Source organism: Peromyscus leucopus, chromosome X (genome assembly GCF_004664715.2).
Source record: "Peromyscus leucopus breed LL Stock chromosome X, UCI_PerLeu_2.1, whole genome shotgun sequence".
In the NCBI taxonomy this organism is placed as follows: domain Eukaryota; kingdom Metazoa; phylum Chordata; class Mammalia; order Rodentia; family Cricetidae; genus Peromyscus; species Peromyscus leucopus.
This window is the reverse complement of record NC_051083.1, coordinates 108,289,872-108,306,775: the sequence shown is the minus strand read 5'-3', so window position 1 is coordinate 108,306,775 and position 16,904 is coordinate 108,289,872. Positions and strand designations below refer to the sequence as shown.

General features: G+C 42.5%; 1 protein-coding gene across 1 annotated transcript; it reads right to left on the bottom strand.

The window, feature by feature from the left end:
- Positions 1 to 12,197: 12,197 nt before the first annotated feature.
- LOC114701510 (cyclin-dependent kinase 11B-like) lies at positions 12,198 to 14,475 on the bottom strand. The gene is given in 2 exon segments (XM_037198876.1): positions 12,198 to 12,659; positions 12,661 to 14,475. Coding segments are annotated over 2 exon segments (2,277 nt in total).
- Between the last annotated feature and the right edge of the window lie 2,429 nt (positions 14,476 to 16,904).

Genomic DNA, 16,904 nt, shown 5'->3' with positions numbered 1-16,904 from the left:
TTTCTTTTTTTTTTTTTTGGTGGCGCTTCGGGATTGTTTGGGGTGTTCGCTCTTCGGCGACTTGGAGGCGAATGGAACGCGCAGGCGCCATCTGTCGGCCACCAACCCGCGCCCAGCTCCCGTTGGGGGGGAGCGGCATCTAGCGGCGGCCAGCTGCCATTGCAGCGCGCGCCTCCCAGCCCTCCCACCCAGCCGCCTCCTCCCTGGTCGCCGACCAATGGCGAGCGACCGACTCCCGGCTCCGGCGTCTCTGACGCCTCCTGTGAACTAGGCGCCCGCAGGGGCGCGCCGCCGAGTGGGGTAAACAAGGTGGCGTGCCCGCGCCTCACTTACTCATTCGTTGGGACGCGCTTCCTCCCGCCGCGGACTGGATGGGGCCAAGGCTGCTGTGGCTGCGGCGCCAGGGAGGAGGTCGCCTGCAGGCCAGCAGCAGTGTCCGCCTGAGCCTGGCCCTGGGAATCCCAAGGCTTGGCCACCCGATCGCCCCACTCCTCCGCCCCCCTGCGCAGCCCCAGAGTGCCAGGCCGAGCACCCTTTGAAGCTCTCTCCTCCAACACAAGGGGCCTCCGGACCCTTTCCTACGCAACCTGCACTTCCCACCAAAAGAACCCAACTCTGCCACCTGATCCCAACGGGATTCAATGGCTTGCATTTTTGTTTGCTTACCCCCAACCCTTTTTTTTAACCTTAGACTATGGGGGAGGGGGGAAAGATGCTGATTCTCTTTACCAGGAAGGCGGGGGGGGGGGGGGGGTTACATGATTTTCAACTGACGATTCCTGTTCCGAGAAAATGTGGTCTCTAGCTTCAAATTCTAGGAGACTCAGGAACTAGGCTGCTAGGCTAGTCCGGTTTATTGGAGACTTAGGGAGCTGAAAAACAGACTGGGCCAGAGTGACATGAAATCCACATGTAAGGGACAGGGTTGGCAAGGGACCTACAGAGATTATCAGACACTGGCCTTCTGTGGAGGCGTCCTTCCCACAGTGTTAACAAATAAGTTCCTTATCGTTGTTCTTATCCCTCCTACAAATATTTTGAAGTGCAAGAAGACCTTTTGACCTCTTTCCAACTCCCTTGACTCTTTATCACCCTTGGGTGTTTACTATGAGGGTTTTTTTTTCTTTTTGCCATTTCATTTCCAGTCCACCCTACTGAACCTTTGACTGCCTAGAGCTCTCTATGCGGGGGTGAGGGACACTCCGGAATGGCCTGTCCCTGCCAAGCTCCTCTTCTCCTTGGACAGGAAGAGAACTATTAATTACAGTGTCTCCGTTGCTATTACAGAAGATCCTAGCCACCTAAAATAGCATCAGATTAAAAACTGTTTGTTTCATTTTTTTTACATGTTGATTGAAATATCTTCCTCAGTATTCAGTTGTTTCAAACATACTTAGTAACAAGACAAATGAGAAATATTGTAAGCTGACATCACACCCTATCACAAATCTTAGGGCACTCCTAATGCAATGTGATGATTACTTGCATTCTTTACATTACATTCCTTCCCTGTCTGTGTCTTAGATCTTTTATCCACTGAGCTTATTATTTTCCTGCAACTTAATAAAAAAAAGTTATGGTATATTTAATCAAATGCACAATAAAAGTTAAACAGAAACATCTAAATACCAATAAAAAGAAAGAAAGCCTTAAACATTTTTACTTCCCCGTAAAGCTCCAGGGAGTGGCATACCATTCAAAATCAACTTCCATTTCTTTTCTAGACCTTCTTTGGTAGAACTTTCCACAGTTTTTAACAGACTCGAGTTTCTGAATGATGCAGCTAGAACATAACTAGGGAGCAGTGGAAATGTTACAGTTAAAGCAAAATTCCACCCGAGCTAATAGACAAACAATGGTACAGTAATTAATACTTCAGTTGTGTCAATTTGTATCAGTTGTAGGTAAGTGATTTCCTGTTCTATTCTTTGCTGTTTTAGTATGAACAGGAAATGATATTCTGCTCCAAACAGCACATAGCACATGGCATGCTTTCTCATAAGTTTTAGAAATTTGGTTCTAAGTTATCTGTGTAGCAACTGGGGTATTAAGAACAATTCTATACTTTCAATAAAATTGAAAAGTGTCTTTTGCAAATTTGCTTTCATTTTGTGAAAAATACTACTGAAAATTAGAAACAAGTATAATATCAGAAATTGACTTTGTAGCAAATTTATACTAATGTTTAACAGCATGTGTCACTGATACAAAACTGTCTTTGTTATTGTGGGGGTTTTTTGGTTTGGGTTTTTGTTTTTCAAGACAGGGTTTCTCTGTGTAGCCCTGGCTGTTCTGGAACTCAAAGATCTGCCTGCCTCTGCCTCTGCCTCTGCCTCCCAAGGGCTGGGATTAAAGGTCTGCTGACTTAAAACCAACTTAATCATAATTTTATGTAACATGTCCGTGAGTAGAAGACTATTTGGAAAGAGACACCGGAATAATTATTGAAGTTTTATTTAGATTTTGACAAACCAAGAGGATTGTCTGTCACAATGTAGTCTGTACATTTCTAGAGACCAGAATATTTGTGCATCAAAGAGTGTCGTCAATCCATGACACAGCACCAAACTTTTCTAGTCTCAGACTATTCAACTTTCTTGTTCCAGTATTTTTCAGGCACCCAACATTTTACTTCCCAATATTATATCATGGACATATTACACAATTATGATTAATTATGTAATTTTCTATTTCCCAACAATGTTCTACACATGAAGCCTAATGAAGCTGAATACATTTGAGTTTGTATAAATTTTAATTTATATCACAATAACATGAACAAGGATAAAATGTAAACTATAAGCTGTGAAAAAATATTTCCTATGTGAATAGTAAGGCTAATTGTCATAATGTATAGGGAACTCTTAACAAGTTAGTAATAAGAAAAATTCAGTAAAAAAATGGACAAAGGCTGTGAACAATTGAATTACTGAACAATACAGATAGCTAATGAATACATAAAACAATGTTCAATTTAGCCAGGTGTGGTGGTGCACGCCTTTAATCCCAGCACTCAGGAGGCAGAGGCAGGCGGATCTCTGTGAGTTCAAGGCCAGCCTGGTCTACAGAGGTAGATCCAGGACAGGCACCAAAACTACACAGAGAAACCCTGTCTCGAAACAAACAAACAAAAAAACCCAAGTGCTAGAATTAAAGGCATGGGCCACCAGGTCTTGCTCTTATTTTCAGTAAGTATAGTATTAATTAGGTAAGTTTTGGTGATTACATTTATCTGGGGGAGGGGTGAGTGTGCAATCATATGTACACTACAATGTGTATGTGGGAGTCAGAAGACAACTTGCAGAAGACAGTTCCCTCCTTCCTCCCTATGGATCCAAGTCAGGTCACCAGGCCTGGCAGCAGGTGTCTATCCACTAGGCATCTTTCTAGTCCTTATGTAAGCATTAATATATCATGCACCAGTAAGCAGTTCGTTTTGTTTGCAAACGGTTCTTGCTGTGGATCCCAGGCTGCCTTGAACTCCCAGCACTGCTCTTGTCTGAGCTCTCCGAGTGCCACCACGCGCAGCAGTGTCTCTTTCTTTCACCTGTGCTGCGCCATGTGTACACACATACATGCACAAATAATGCAAAAACTGAAGTTGTGCTATGATATCATTATAAAATGTTCTTAAACTGACAAAAATTACAGTTCACAGTAGATTCCTAGTTGACACAGATAAGATTTGTGGAATGGGTATGCCTATTAAGAGGTAATATGAAGGAGTTTCTTTGTGGTAATTGAACAACTGTATATCCTGATTGTGCCGATCACTCAAATATAAATATTTAATAAAATTTCATCTAACTACACCCACTTCATGGAAAAATTGGCGAAATTCAAATATGTACACGAGCTGGCAATATTGAATCAAAGTTAATTTCCTGCCTTTGACAGGGCACTGTTGTTATGGTTACGATTATCATTAAACAAAGCTGTATGAAGGGTACATGACATTTTGTATTATATTTGAAGGGGTTTATGAGCACTAAACTATTTAAAAATTTTTAGATATAATAAAAATATTCAGCCAGACACAGAAGCCTGACATAAGAGCACAGGAGTTCAAGTCCAGACTAAGCAAAATATCTAGACTTTTGTCTCAAAAAAAAAATTCATACTGCTAACAAAAGAAAAAAAGTACCTCTTGTCAGTGGAAAGATAAGTACCCTTTATCAAAGAAGTGCATCACATTCCTAGCTTACAGTCATTTTCGTGACCTTAGAGACATGACTAATTTCCAAGATCCCTATCATTCCTTGTTGCCTAAGAGGCTGATGCTGCAATACTTAGAGTAGACCTTTGACCTGTGACACCAGCAGGAAATAGCCATATCTATAAACCTGATCTAAGCTGGGCGGTGATGGTGCACGCCTTTAAGCCCAGCACTCAGGAGGCAGAGACAGGCGGATCTACAGAACCAGTTCCAGGGCTACACAGAGAAACACTGTCTCTAAAACAAAACAAAAGCCTGATCTAAAACAGATTACACTTTTTTTTGGTTTTCTGTTTTCTTTTTTGTTTTTCAAGAAAGGGTTTCTCTGTGTAGTTTTGGTGACTGTCCTAGATCTCGCTCTGTAGACCAGGCTGACCTCGAACTCACAGAGATCCGCCTGGCTCTGCCTCCCGAGTGCTGGGGTTAAAGGCGTGTGCCACCACCGCATGGCACAAATTACACTTTTTAAAGACATCTTAAATACCACTGACTGAATTTTCTCATTCTTTTGACTTTGACTATGCAGTCATCCCAATGAGTTAATGGAACTGAAGGTGCTACTACATACTAAAGACTAACTCTCTCTCTCTCTCTTTCTCTGTGTATGTGTGTGTGTGTTATTCTCTTTCTCTCTATGTGTGTGTGTCTCTGTGTGTGTCTCTGTCTCTCTCTCTCTCTCTGTCTCTCTCTCCAAGATCTCTCTATGTAGCCCCAGCTGTCCTAGAACTTGCTAAGTAGACCAGGCTGGCCTTGAACTCACAGGGATCCACCTGCCTCTATCTTCTGAATGCTGTGATTAAAGGTGTGCACCACCACTCAGCCTTTTGTTTGTTTGTCTTTTGTTTTGTTGTTTGTTTGTGTTTTGTTGGTTTTTGTTTTTTTTTTTTTTTTTTTTTTTTTTGAGACAAGGTCTCATTATTTAGCCCTGGCTGGTCTGGAACTCACTATGTAAACCTGACTGGCCCTCAAACTTAGAAAGATCTGTCTGCCTCTACTGCCCAAGGTCTGGAATTAAAAGCATGCACCACCATGTCCGGCTCAATTACATAATTTCTTATTGACCCACATTGCTTACATTCCGGCTTCTATAACATCTAGGTTTATCTGGAATCTCCTGAGGGACAGGTGTGGTAGCTCACACCTGTAATCCAAGTACCGGAAAAGTGGAGGCAGGAAGACCAGAAGCTCAAGGCCAGCCTGGGCTATGTGAGACCCTATCTCAAAAATTAAAATTAAAAGAAAAGATCCTGAGTGAGATAACCCAAACCCAGGACAAACATGGTATGTACTCACTCATAAGTGGACTCTAGATATAAAGCAAAGAACAATCAGACTGCAACCCACAGAACCAGGGAGGCTATATAGCAGGGGGGACCCTAGGATGACTGTGGCTTATAGTAAGTTTTGGTTTTACTCAATACTGGGCAAGCCTCAATGAAACATTTCACTATTAAGATAAGAATTTATACTGTATCAAGCTGATAATAGAAAAATAAATAAATAAATTAAAAAGAAAAGAACTAGGGATCTTCCTTAAATGCCAATTTTGTTTTGGGAAGTCTGGAGTTAGTGTAAGACTTGTGATTGATTCTCCATATCCAGCAAACTTCCAGGACACACCTATGCTGGTAGTTCAGGCTTTGAAGTGAAAACCTGAAGAACAAAGTCTAAAATCTTTAGGGTAGTTTTCAGTGCTTTCCCCACTCATCTGAATTTCATCACTCCTCACAGTGAAGTCTGATGGAGTAATACCTCTGTTGTTCAAGGTTCTATTTCCTTTACTTTGCAGAGAAAATAAGTGGTAGTTTGGAAATGCTGCTGAGGATGTTAGGAAAGAGGAACCTTTACACACTGCTTGGTGGGGATAAAATCTGGTGCAGCAACTATGGAAATCAACATGGACGTTCCTGATAAAGCTAAAAGTAGAACTGCCATATGATCCCGTCATAGTACTTCTGGGCATTTTGCATAGCATAATCATCCCCAGTTCTATCCATTTTCCAAATGACTAAGACAGCACACTAAAGATATACTTGCATATCCATGTTTATTGCTGCACGCTATTCACCATGGCTAAGAAATGGAACCAGCCTAGATGTCCATCAATAGACAAATGGATAAAAAATGTGATGCATACACATAATGGAGTTTTACTCAACCATACATAAGTATGAAATTATATAATTTGCAGGAAAATAGGTGGAACTTGAAATCATTATGTTAAGCAAAATAAGCCAAATTGAGAAATCAAACTATCATGTGTTTTCTCTCATTCACAGAATCTAGATTATTCAGGAATGTATGTGTGAGCTTGGCAGTGATGGTGCACGCTTTTTATCCCAGCACTTGGGAGGCAGAGGCAGGCAGATCTCAGTAAGTTCAAGGCCAGCCTGGTCTACAGAGCAAGTTCTAGGACAGCTTGGGCGACACAGAGAAACCCTGTTTTGAAGCACCTCCCCCCTAAAAAGAAAAGAAAAATTTTTTAAAAAAGAGTGTGTGTATTATGTGACTTATGTGTGTGTATGTAGACGTGCAAACAGAAAAGAGACCATGGAAGTAGAAGAGCTCTTATAGAGGAAGAGGGTAATGGAATACAACTTACATAAAAGCAGAAAGGGGAAGTATTGAGGGAGAAGAGGGCCAGCAAGGACTTTAGAGAAGGGCAGTTGGGCAAGCAGATAACAAACTACACTGATACTTATTTGTTGAAAGTCTGAGGACATAACTCAGTGATAGAATGCATGATTAGCAATTGGAAGACTCTAGGTTAAAAGCCATATGCATAGGTGGGTGGGTATTTGTTGAATGAAAGAATGAACTAGTAAACAACTACACCCTGCTCGTGTGCCACATAGTTTGGTTTGGTTTGATTTGTGTGTGTGTGTGTGTGTGTGTGTGTGTGTGTGTGTGTGTGTGTGTGTATCTTGTATGCCAGGCAAATACTCTACTACTGAGATACATATCCAACCCCTAGCCAAACATTGTAAGCAAACCAAATTACCTAGTACTTTCCAAGCATTTTCCCACCTCTGTACCCAAACGAATTCTCTTTCTTTTCTCAAGATTTTCTCCATTCAATCTTATACAATCTTTTTTGTTTTGTTTTGTTTTGTTTTTGTTTTTTGTTTTTTGTTTTTTGAGACAGGGTTTCTCTGTGTAGCCCTGGCTGTCCTGAAACTCTCTGTAGATCAGGCTGGCCTTGAATTCACAGAGATCCAACTGTCTCTTCCTCCTAAGTGCCTCCTAAGGCATTAAAGGGGTGCACCACCACTGCCTGGAAATTTTATACAATCTTACATTTCTAATTTAAATATGGAAATTATGTCTCTCATTTTGGAAGCCATCTCTCTAACCAGGTTGGAGTTTAATTAATGTTTTTAAAGATTAATTTATTTATTATGCATTCAGAAGAGGGTGCCAGATCTCATTACAGATGGTTGTGAGCCACCATGTGGGTGCTGGGAATTGAACTCAGGACCTCTGGAAGAGCAGTCAGTGCTCTTAACCTCTGAGCCATCTCTCCAGCCCTTAATTAATTTTTAAAGATGTATTTGTTTCATGTCTATGAGCACTTTGCCAGTATGTATATATGTGTATGACATGCATGCCTGTTGCCTACAAAGGTCAGAAGAGGACATCAGATCCCCTGGAACTAGAGTTATGGATGTGAGCCACCATGTGGGTGCTGGAAACAAAATCTGGGTCCTCTGAAAGAACAAGTTCTCTTAACTGCTGAGCCATCTTTCCAGTCCCCCTGCTAAGCTTTTAATGCCTTGAAAATAGAAATCATAATAGTGGTTGTTTTTGCATTTATTATAACTCTTCTACCTAATGTTAGCATATGGTAGAAATCAATAATTTTTTTGCTACATTGAGATGAGAAAATAAATAATAATCTAGGTTGGCACTGTTAGAATGTTTTGCCCTGGGTGTGGTAGCACCTGGGAGGTAGAGGCAGGCAGATCTCTGTGAGTTCAAGGACAGCCTGGTCTACATAGCGAGTTCTGGGACCACCAGGGCTACATAGTGAGATTTTATCTAAAAAAAAAAAAATGTTTTGTAATGACAGTTTGTAAAACCGTGTTGACTGATGTGGTAACCACATGTCACTATTGAATACTTTTAATGTAGCTAGAGCAGCTAGGGAATGGATTTTTTATTTTAATTAGTTTTAATTAAAACTTAAATGTAAATAGTCACATGTGACTAGTAGCTACTGCATTGGGCAATGTCTATCTAGAGATTTCTGATTCCAGTTTTTTTTTCTTTCAAAAGTACTTCCTGAGTATCCCATGGAACTCAGACACACAGTACTTTAGGGGTTGTTAATAGAAAAAATACTTGAAGAAGGTACTTGAACTCAGGCAACTTGGAATCTGTTAAGAAAAGAGACTAAGGCTCACATCAGTCCCCACAAGAGTTACAGAAGATTGACAGCACAGGACGTGCACAAAGGAGAATGTGGCGGAGTCCCCAAAGGAAGGGCACAGTTGAGATGGTATAGTATCCATTAAACAAACAAAGATAGAGCCCTTGTCCAGGTAGGAGTGTGAACAAAGATGTGAAAACCAAACGCCCACCTTGCCCTGGAAGTGTAAGACCTGTAGTTCCTTTGGGCAATGGAGATGCAAGGACAGGGAACAAAAGAACTGGAGGCAATTACACTGTACTGGTGGGGACATATACGGCTTTCTATGGTGGTGGTGGGAATGCAAACCAGTCAGCCACTACAGGGTAAGTGTGCAGATTTCTCAAAAACAAATTAAAATAGATCCTCCATATGATCCAGCTCTACTACTCCTGGGTAGTAGGAGTACTCAAACGACTCCAAGTCAGCAACATATCAGAGATACTTGTGCACACTTGCAGGAGAGGCCGGTGGGAGGCCAGTCACCAAGGTTATGTGCAGCACTGATTCTACTTAGCAGTATTAAGTAGTTCAAATAACATGGGCTTTCTTATGTAGAAAAATGCCATGTGCATTATTTTTAGTGCCAGTTTACAAGAAATAGTGACCAAGGGAAGACCTATCAACTCAAACTCACCAACTACTTTAAAGGTACTATTTTGACACAGACTTTTTTTTAAAATAGGATCTAGTACATCCCAGGCTGCCTCGAATTAACTATGCTTTTGTTCTTACAAAAATGACAATCACAATATACAAATGAAAACATGTTCACCCTTACTAGCTGTCAGAGAAATTGCAGATCGAAATTACATTGAGATTCCATTCCACCCCAATAAGAATGGCAGTTGTTAAGAAAACAACACATGCTGGTGAGTTTGTGGACAATGGGGGGACTCTTACACACCGTGGGAGGGAATTATAAACTAGTCCAGCCACTCTGGAAGTCCATATGGGGGTTCTTGAAACAACTAAAAATAGATCTACCATGTGGTCCACTTGTGGATTATTACTCAAAGGACCCCAAGTCCACATCATGGAGATTCTTGCACATCAATGCCTATTGCAGCACTATACACAGTAACTATATTATCAACCGACTTAGGTATCTAACAAAAGAGGATACATAAGGAAAATGTGTGTGTTAGATCAAAGAAGCTTCCCCTGTAAAGGACATCTGCCACACCTTATATATCCTAACTAGAACCTTCCCTAAACGGCTAATCTCCTAGCATGTAACATCCTTAAGGTAGGGTGGGACAATACGATTAACTTCCTAAAGTACTGCTTTATATCCAATCTAGTGACTTTCCTAATCTGTTAAATTTAGAGACTCCTATCCTCCAAACACAGAGACCCCTACCTTGTAGGACAATGATTCTCAACCTTTCTAATGTTTTGATCCTTTAAATACAGTTCCTCATGTTGTAGTGACTCCCAACCATAAAATTATTTTCATTGCTATTTCATAACTGTAATTTTGCTCCTGTTATGAATCATTATGTAAATATCTGATATGTGACCCCTGTGAATGAGTCACAACCCACAGGTTGAAAGAACACTGTTGTAAAAACTATCAATGTAAAGAATTCCCTCCATTCTGAGAGGTGTTGAGAGGCCCCACCCACCTTATTCCAGTTTCCTCCTATTTGAGTGGCCAGTGTTATTAAAAGATCCCATCACCTAAAACCCATCTCAGCACATATCTCTACTGTACTTGGAAAGAATCTTTATTATTTAAAACTATACGTGTGTATGTGTGTGTATGTGTGTGTGTGTGACTTTTTCAGCTGTAAGAATGATGCTGTGTAGTATGCAGGAAATTGGGGGGCAACTAGAGATAATCGCATTAAATAAAATAAGTCAACCTCAGAAAGATGTTTTCTCTCAGTGCAGTTCCTAGCGATACGTAAAATAACATGTATATAAAACATGGGAAGAGGAAGGGTGAGAACAGGGAGGAGAGGGGAATGTGCTCAATATGCAATATTGTACAAAAAAGATATTTTTTAAAGAAAGAAATAGCAACCAGTTTGGAAGCAAAATCATATGTTATTCTTAGGCAGCAAAGGCCCTTGTCACCCCAACCTCAGAACAAGCCTATTTTGCCTATTTCCCTACAATACTGAAAGGGATTTGCTTAAAATTAGCACGTCCCAGGAACCTCCAGAAAGGTCGTTTTGTTGGCACAGAGACAAGCTTATAGATCAAAGGTCCTATGGACAACGAAGAGGGACACTAAACAGCCACGAAGACCACGTGACTGTGAGTGCAGTATTTGTTCCACGTTAACTACCAACATTAACGAAAATGGTCAAACCCCAGAACCACTGTCAGCAGGTTTGCTGGTTGCTGATAACACCTCTACTGTTAGCCACCAGAAATTAATGGTGTGGAAAGATTAAGAGGTGCGAAGGCAGGCGCAGTGGGTATTTGCCAAGCACAAGAGGGCTAGAGATAGAAACTTCTGAGAAAACCTTTTATTCCCCAAATACAGACAATACTCATATTATCCTTTTTAGGTTTTTTTTTTTTTTGAGGGGGTGCAGGAGGTTGGTTTTTCAAGACAGGGTTTCTCTATGTAACAGCCCTGGCTGTTCTGTAGACCAGGCTTGGCCTCAAACTCAGAGATCCGCCTGCCTCTGCCTCCTGAGTGCTGGGATTAAAGGTGTGCCACCACCGCCTGGCTTCAATTTTATTCTTTTTGTTTTGTTTTTGTTTTCAAGACAGGGTTTCTCTGTGTAGCTTTGCGCCTTTCCTGGAACTCACCCTGTAGCCCAGGTTGGCCTTGAACTCACAGACATCTGCCTGCCTAGTGCTGGGATTAAAGGTGTGCCGCCGCCGCTGCCCACCCAGCCAATTTTATTCTTTTTAACAGCTATTCAGGACATTCCTAGAGAAACGGACAAAGCTTGAGTGACTTATAGTGGATTGTATTCCTGTTGATTGTTGTCTTGTGGTTATGCTAACTGATATGCTTATTCTTCAGAAATATGAACTCAAGGGAGAGGGACTATGCATTGCAGTCTCAACTACTCAAGAGGTTGAGGCAGGATCTTGTTTGAGCTCAATAGTTCCAGACCATCCTGGGCAACCTTGTTGCAAAAAACGAAAAGGAAGTCAAGTGTGACAACATAAGCCTCTATTTCCCACATTTCAGAGCCTGAAGTAGGATGACGGCAAGCCTCCATTTCAGAACAAAATAAGAAAATACACCCTGAAGTATTTTTTCTTTCTTTTTTTTATTTGAACATAAAAGCATATTGTAATTCAAAATTCCAACATCCTGAGTATTTAAGGCTAACGGGAGCGTTATTTCTTTAAGTTACATACAAATGATTCAGAAAGAAAGCATGAATAAAATCCTTGTGTATACTTTACATTAGTGCACTGTAGTGATACATTTATTTTTTGTTATTTAATTCTACAAATTTGCAACCCGCCCCAAAACAAACAACAACATGGAGAAAAAAACAACAACAATGACAACAACAACAACAACAAAACCAAGGTTGTCCTTACTCAGCAGGTCTGCCTGTCCCAGCTAGCTGGCCAGGGTCAGTCAATCTGATCTCAGAACTTGAGGCTGAAGCCAGGACCAGCAGCTGAGGCTCCCTGGTTGGTGGTGGTGAGGTGGAAGCTGGTCTCCTTCAGGTCATCATCACCCAGCTGCCTGTAGCCCAGGCCGCCCTCAGGGGGGCATGGACTCGTGTCTCGCTTCACCCTCTGCTGCTCGCTCTTGGCCGGCCATGTGGGAAACATGGACGGGTCAATGGGGAGGGGAATCTCTCGGAAATACTCATGCTTGAGGCCATCTTCTGCATTGATCCTCCTCGCCGTATAGTATGTCAGGAACTTGTTCATGAGCTCAAAGCCCTGATCTGATAACAAAGCCCCAAATCGCTTGCGGAGGTTGTTATAGGGATACTTGCTGAAGGTCATCTTCTTGACTGCTGGGAGGTCATTATAGCCAGGCCAGATTTTCTCACTGGGAGTCCCCAAGTCCTTGAAAACCTTGTTGATCTGATCAATCTCTGTCTGACTTCCCAGGGAAGAGAGGTTTCTGTGTCAGCAGCTCTCCAAAGATACAGCCCACTGACCACATGTCCACAGCTGTAAAGTACTCCTTAGCACCAAGCAGCAGTTCTGGGGCTCGATACCATAGGGTTACGACAACTGGAGTGTAGGCCTTCAGGGGTGAACCATACTCACGAGCCAGCCCAAAGTCACCGATCTTGAGAATGCCAGCATGGCTCAGCAGAAGGTTAGAGGTCTTAAGGTCACGGTGCAGGATCCAATTGTCATGGAGGTGCTTCACCCCACTCAGCAGCTGGATCATTAGGGTCTTCACCTCCCCTAGCAGAAAGGGCTGCTTCATGGTCTCCATTAGGCTCTTGAGATCATGCTCAACATAATTCATCACAATGTAGATCTTGTCCATGTTGCTTCCCACAACGATTTCTCGGACAGTGACGATATTGGGGTGCTGGGCCTTGAGGATGGTGTTGATCTCCCTCAGTGACATGATTGGGAAGCCTTCCTTCTCCTTCTCCATCTTTAGCCGCTTCAGAGCCACAATTTCATCTGTTTTCTTGTTCTTTGCTCTGTAGACTACTCCATAGGTGCCTTCTTCAATCCTGTTCAGGCACTGGAACTCCTCTACACTCCGGCATCCCTGCAGGGCTGGCAGGTACTTGGGCAGCTCCTGTTTTAGCTCAATGGGCGACAGGGCTGGAGAGTCAGGCACATAGTCTCCTTCCATTGGGGCACTGTTCTGTGGGGTCCCCTCACCCACTTCTTCCCTTTCTTCACTGTCCCCAGAATCTCGGTCAAATTGTGACTCTGGAACAAACAAGATGTGGTTTTCATTTTCTCTCTCTTCATTTTCACTCATTTCTTCACCACTCACTTCTTCCGCAGACTGTTCTGAGGCTTCCTCAGAGTAGCTCCCAGTCTCCTCTTCCTCCTCCTCTGATTCTTCACTGGTGCTCCCTTCTTCCTCTTCTTCCTCCTCCTCAGAACCTGAGCCTGATTCTGCTAATGAAGACTCGGCTAAGCTGGTCTTCCTCTCACTGGCACTGATGCCCTGTAGGTCTGACAGAAGGTCTCTTTCTTCTATTTTCTCTTCTTTTACTGGCTTACGGTCGTCTCCCAGCTCAATGCGCTCTCGAGGTGGCCGCAGAGGGCTGCGGCTCCAGTGGCCAACCTTTCCTTTATCACTGTAGTCCTCCCTCATGGTACGGTGATGTGCAGAGACTTCCCTACATGCTTCTCTCTCTTTGTGAGATTCCTGCTCCTTTTGTTTCCGCTGTTCCTTCTGTTGCTCCCTCATCTTGCGCTCCCGCTCCCTCTTCCTTTCTAACTGCTCCAAGCCTTCCCTTTCTCTCCTGGAATGTTCTCTTGCCATTTCTCTCCTCTTCTGTCTTTCCCATTCTCTAAGAGCTTTATCTTGTTCTTTTCGATGGCGTTTCTGACGTTCATGTTCTCTTTCTTTTTCTTTCACTCTAGCGTGCTTCCATGAATGGCTACGATGTCTACGCTTCTCTTTTCTCTTCTCATCTTTTCTGTGATGGGCTTTTTCTTTCTGGGACATTTGCTGGGGTGGTTTAATGGCCAGAGAATTATCTTCCTCTCCTCTGTCTTCCATAGGATCGTCTCTTCTATATGATGAGCTCCTGCTTGTGGTTTCCATTTGGTGATCTCTCAGCTCCCCCTCCTCAAGGGAATCCTGGTCATCAGAAATTTTTAAGTGTTTTATCTCTGCTTTCTCCTTTTGTTTTTTCCTTCGTTTCTTTTCCTGGAGAATGTCATCTAACATTTTCACTTTCCAAGAGTCCTTTTCATTACCCATTTGAGTTAAAACACCCTGCACCACTGCCACGCCGCTGCCGCTGCTGGTCCTGGAGTTTGAGAAGTATATTTGTAATCTAAGAACTAAAGATCAGAGGACAGAGCCAGCCACAGAGTTATAGAGGTCAGGCAGTGATGGCATACACCTTTAATCCTAGCACTGGGGAAGCAAAGATCCTTCTAGATCTGAGTTCAAAGCCCCCCTGGACTACACCAGATTAATACAGTTTAAAAGAGAAACAGCCAGGCAGTGGTGGCACACACCTTTAATTCTAGCACTTAGGATCACACACCTTTAATCCTAGTACTTGGGAGTCACACACCTTTAATCCCAGCACTTTCCTAGTTGAGGCAGGAAGTTATATGGCTAGGCAGAGAAAGGAACATAAAGCAGAGGAGACAGGAATTAGGCCCTTTTGGCTGAGGACTCAGAGGCATTTGGTCTCAGGATTCATGGAGACAGGATCTCTTTTCGGCTGAGGAGTTGGTGAGGTGAGAAGTGCTGTGGCTTGTTTCCTCAGATCTTTCAGCATTTACTCCAATATCTGGCTCAGGTTTTTATTATAAGACTGAAGCACGAATCTTAAATGGTCTTATTAAAAAAAAAAAAAACCCGGGGGCCAGATATTGGGGTTAACACTGAAAGATCAGAGAAACAGAACAAGCCACAGCTAACCTCACCTCGCCAGTGCCTCAGCTGATCTCGTTTCCTCAAACTGGAAGCCTCTGTGTCCTCATGTGAATGAATCTCAGCTGAACTGCTGCTAAAATCATAAAAGCTTAACCAGGGTCTAGTTCCTCGTCCTCATGCCTTATATACCTTTCTGCTTCCTGCCATCCCTTTCTGCCTCTGGAATGCTAGGATTAAAGGCATGTGCTACGACTGCCTAAACCTATGTTTAATATAGTGGCTGTTCTGTTCTCTGGCCCCCAGATAAGTTTATTGGGGTGCACAATATATCAACCACATAAGACCATTTAGGATTCTTGCAACAGTGCACTGGTCTGCAAAGGCCAGTTATCAGCAGCTCACAAAAGCTGATTGTGCAATTGTCTTCCTAACTCTGATCCCATGATCTCACAATAATACCCCCATGGAAATCAGCAAGCACAGTGGATCAATGCTACCCATACTATGAATGGCCAATCATTAAAATTTTAATAAACATATCCATCCGGGTTCTGATTAGTGGCACATGCTGATAGTCTCTGCACTGAGAAAGCTGAGTAGAATGGATAGCTAGTTCAATGCCAGCCCAAGCTATAAAGTGCTATGGGATGTTTTGCTGTATGCTGTGAATATGTGTGGCTCCCATTGGATAATAAATAAAGCTGTTTTGACCTATGCCAAGAAAGCTTACAACCAGTTGGGAAATACAAGCAGAGATACAGAGAAGAAAGGCTGAGTCAGGAGAGACACCAGCTACCACCACCAAAGTAGCAACAAGATGCCAGCAGACTGGTGATGCTATGGCCTTGTGGCAACATATAGATTAATAGGAATGGGTTAATTTAAAATGAAAGAGCTAGCCGGGCGGTGGTGGCACACGCCTTTAATCCCAGCACTCGGGAAGCAGAGGCAGGCGAATCTCTGTGAGTTCAAGGCCAGCCTGGGCTACCAAGTGAGTTCCAGGAAAGGCACAAAGCTACACATAGAAACCCTGTCCCGAAAAACCAAAACCAAAACAAAACAAAACAAAAAAAACTGAAAGAGCTAGCTAGTAAGAAGCTAAAGCCATAGGCCATACAATTTGTAATTAATAAAAGTGATTTTTTATAAGCAGCTGAGTGATTATTTTATAAGCAGCTGCAGGACCATTGGGGTGGACCTCGGGGTCGGGCAGGACTGGGGAAAGTTCCCACTACAGTAAAGACCCTGTTTCAAATTCAAAACAAAACAACCCACCAGTGTGGCTAAATACACAACTATTAATAGTAATATGCTATCCTCTAATCATCTGGAATTAACTTTGAAATGTATCTTCCCAAGAAGGTAAATATATGCATTATCCTAACTTTGTAGTAATTTATCATATAATGGCTTTGTTCAAGCATACTGCTTTCCTTTCAGGCTTCCATTGCTTCATGGGACTTTGAGAAGGCATGCAGAATGAATGCATTCCAGCTCCTGGAACTATATGGAAGACACACAGAAGAGCATCTAGAGCTGTCCTTCTTACTTTTAGAGAAATTCAACAGTCAAGAAATTAACTTCTCATCAGGTGGTGGTGGCACATGTCTTTAATCCCAGCACTCAGGAGAGAGGGGCAGAAGGATCTCTGTGAGTTTGAGACCAGTCTGATCTATAGAGTGAGTTCCAGGACAGCCAGGACTGTTACACGGAGAAACCTTGTCTCAAAAACAAGCAAACAAAGAATAAGAATGAACTTTTCATACACAGCATGATGTCCTGCATAAGAGTTAGGAGCA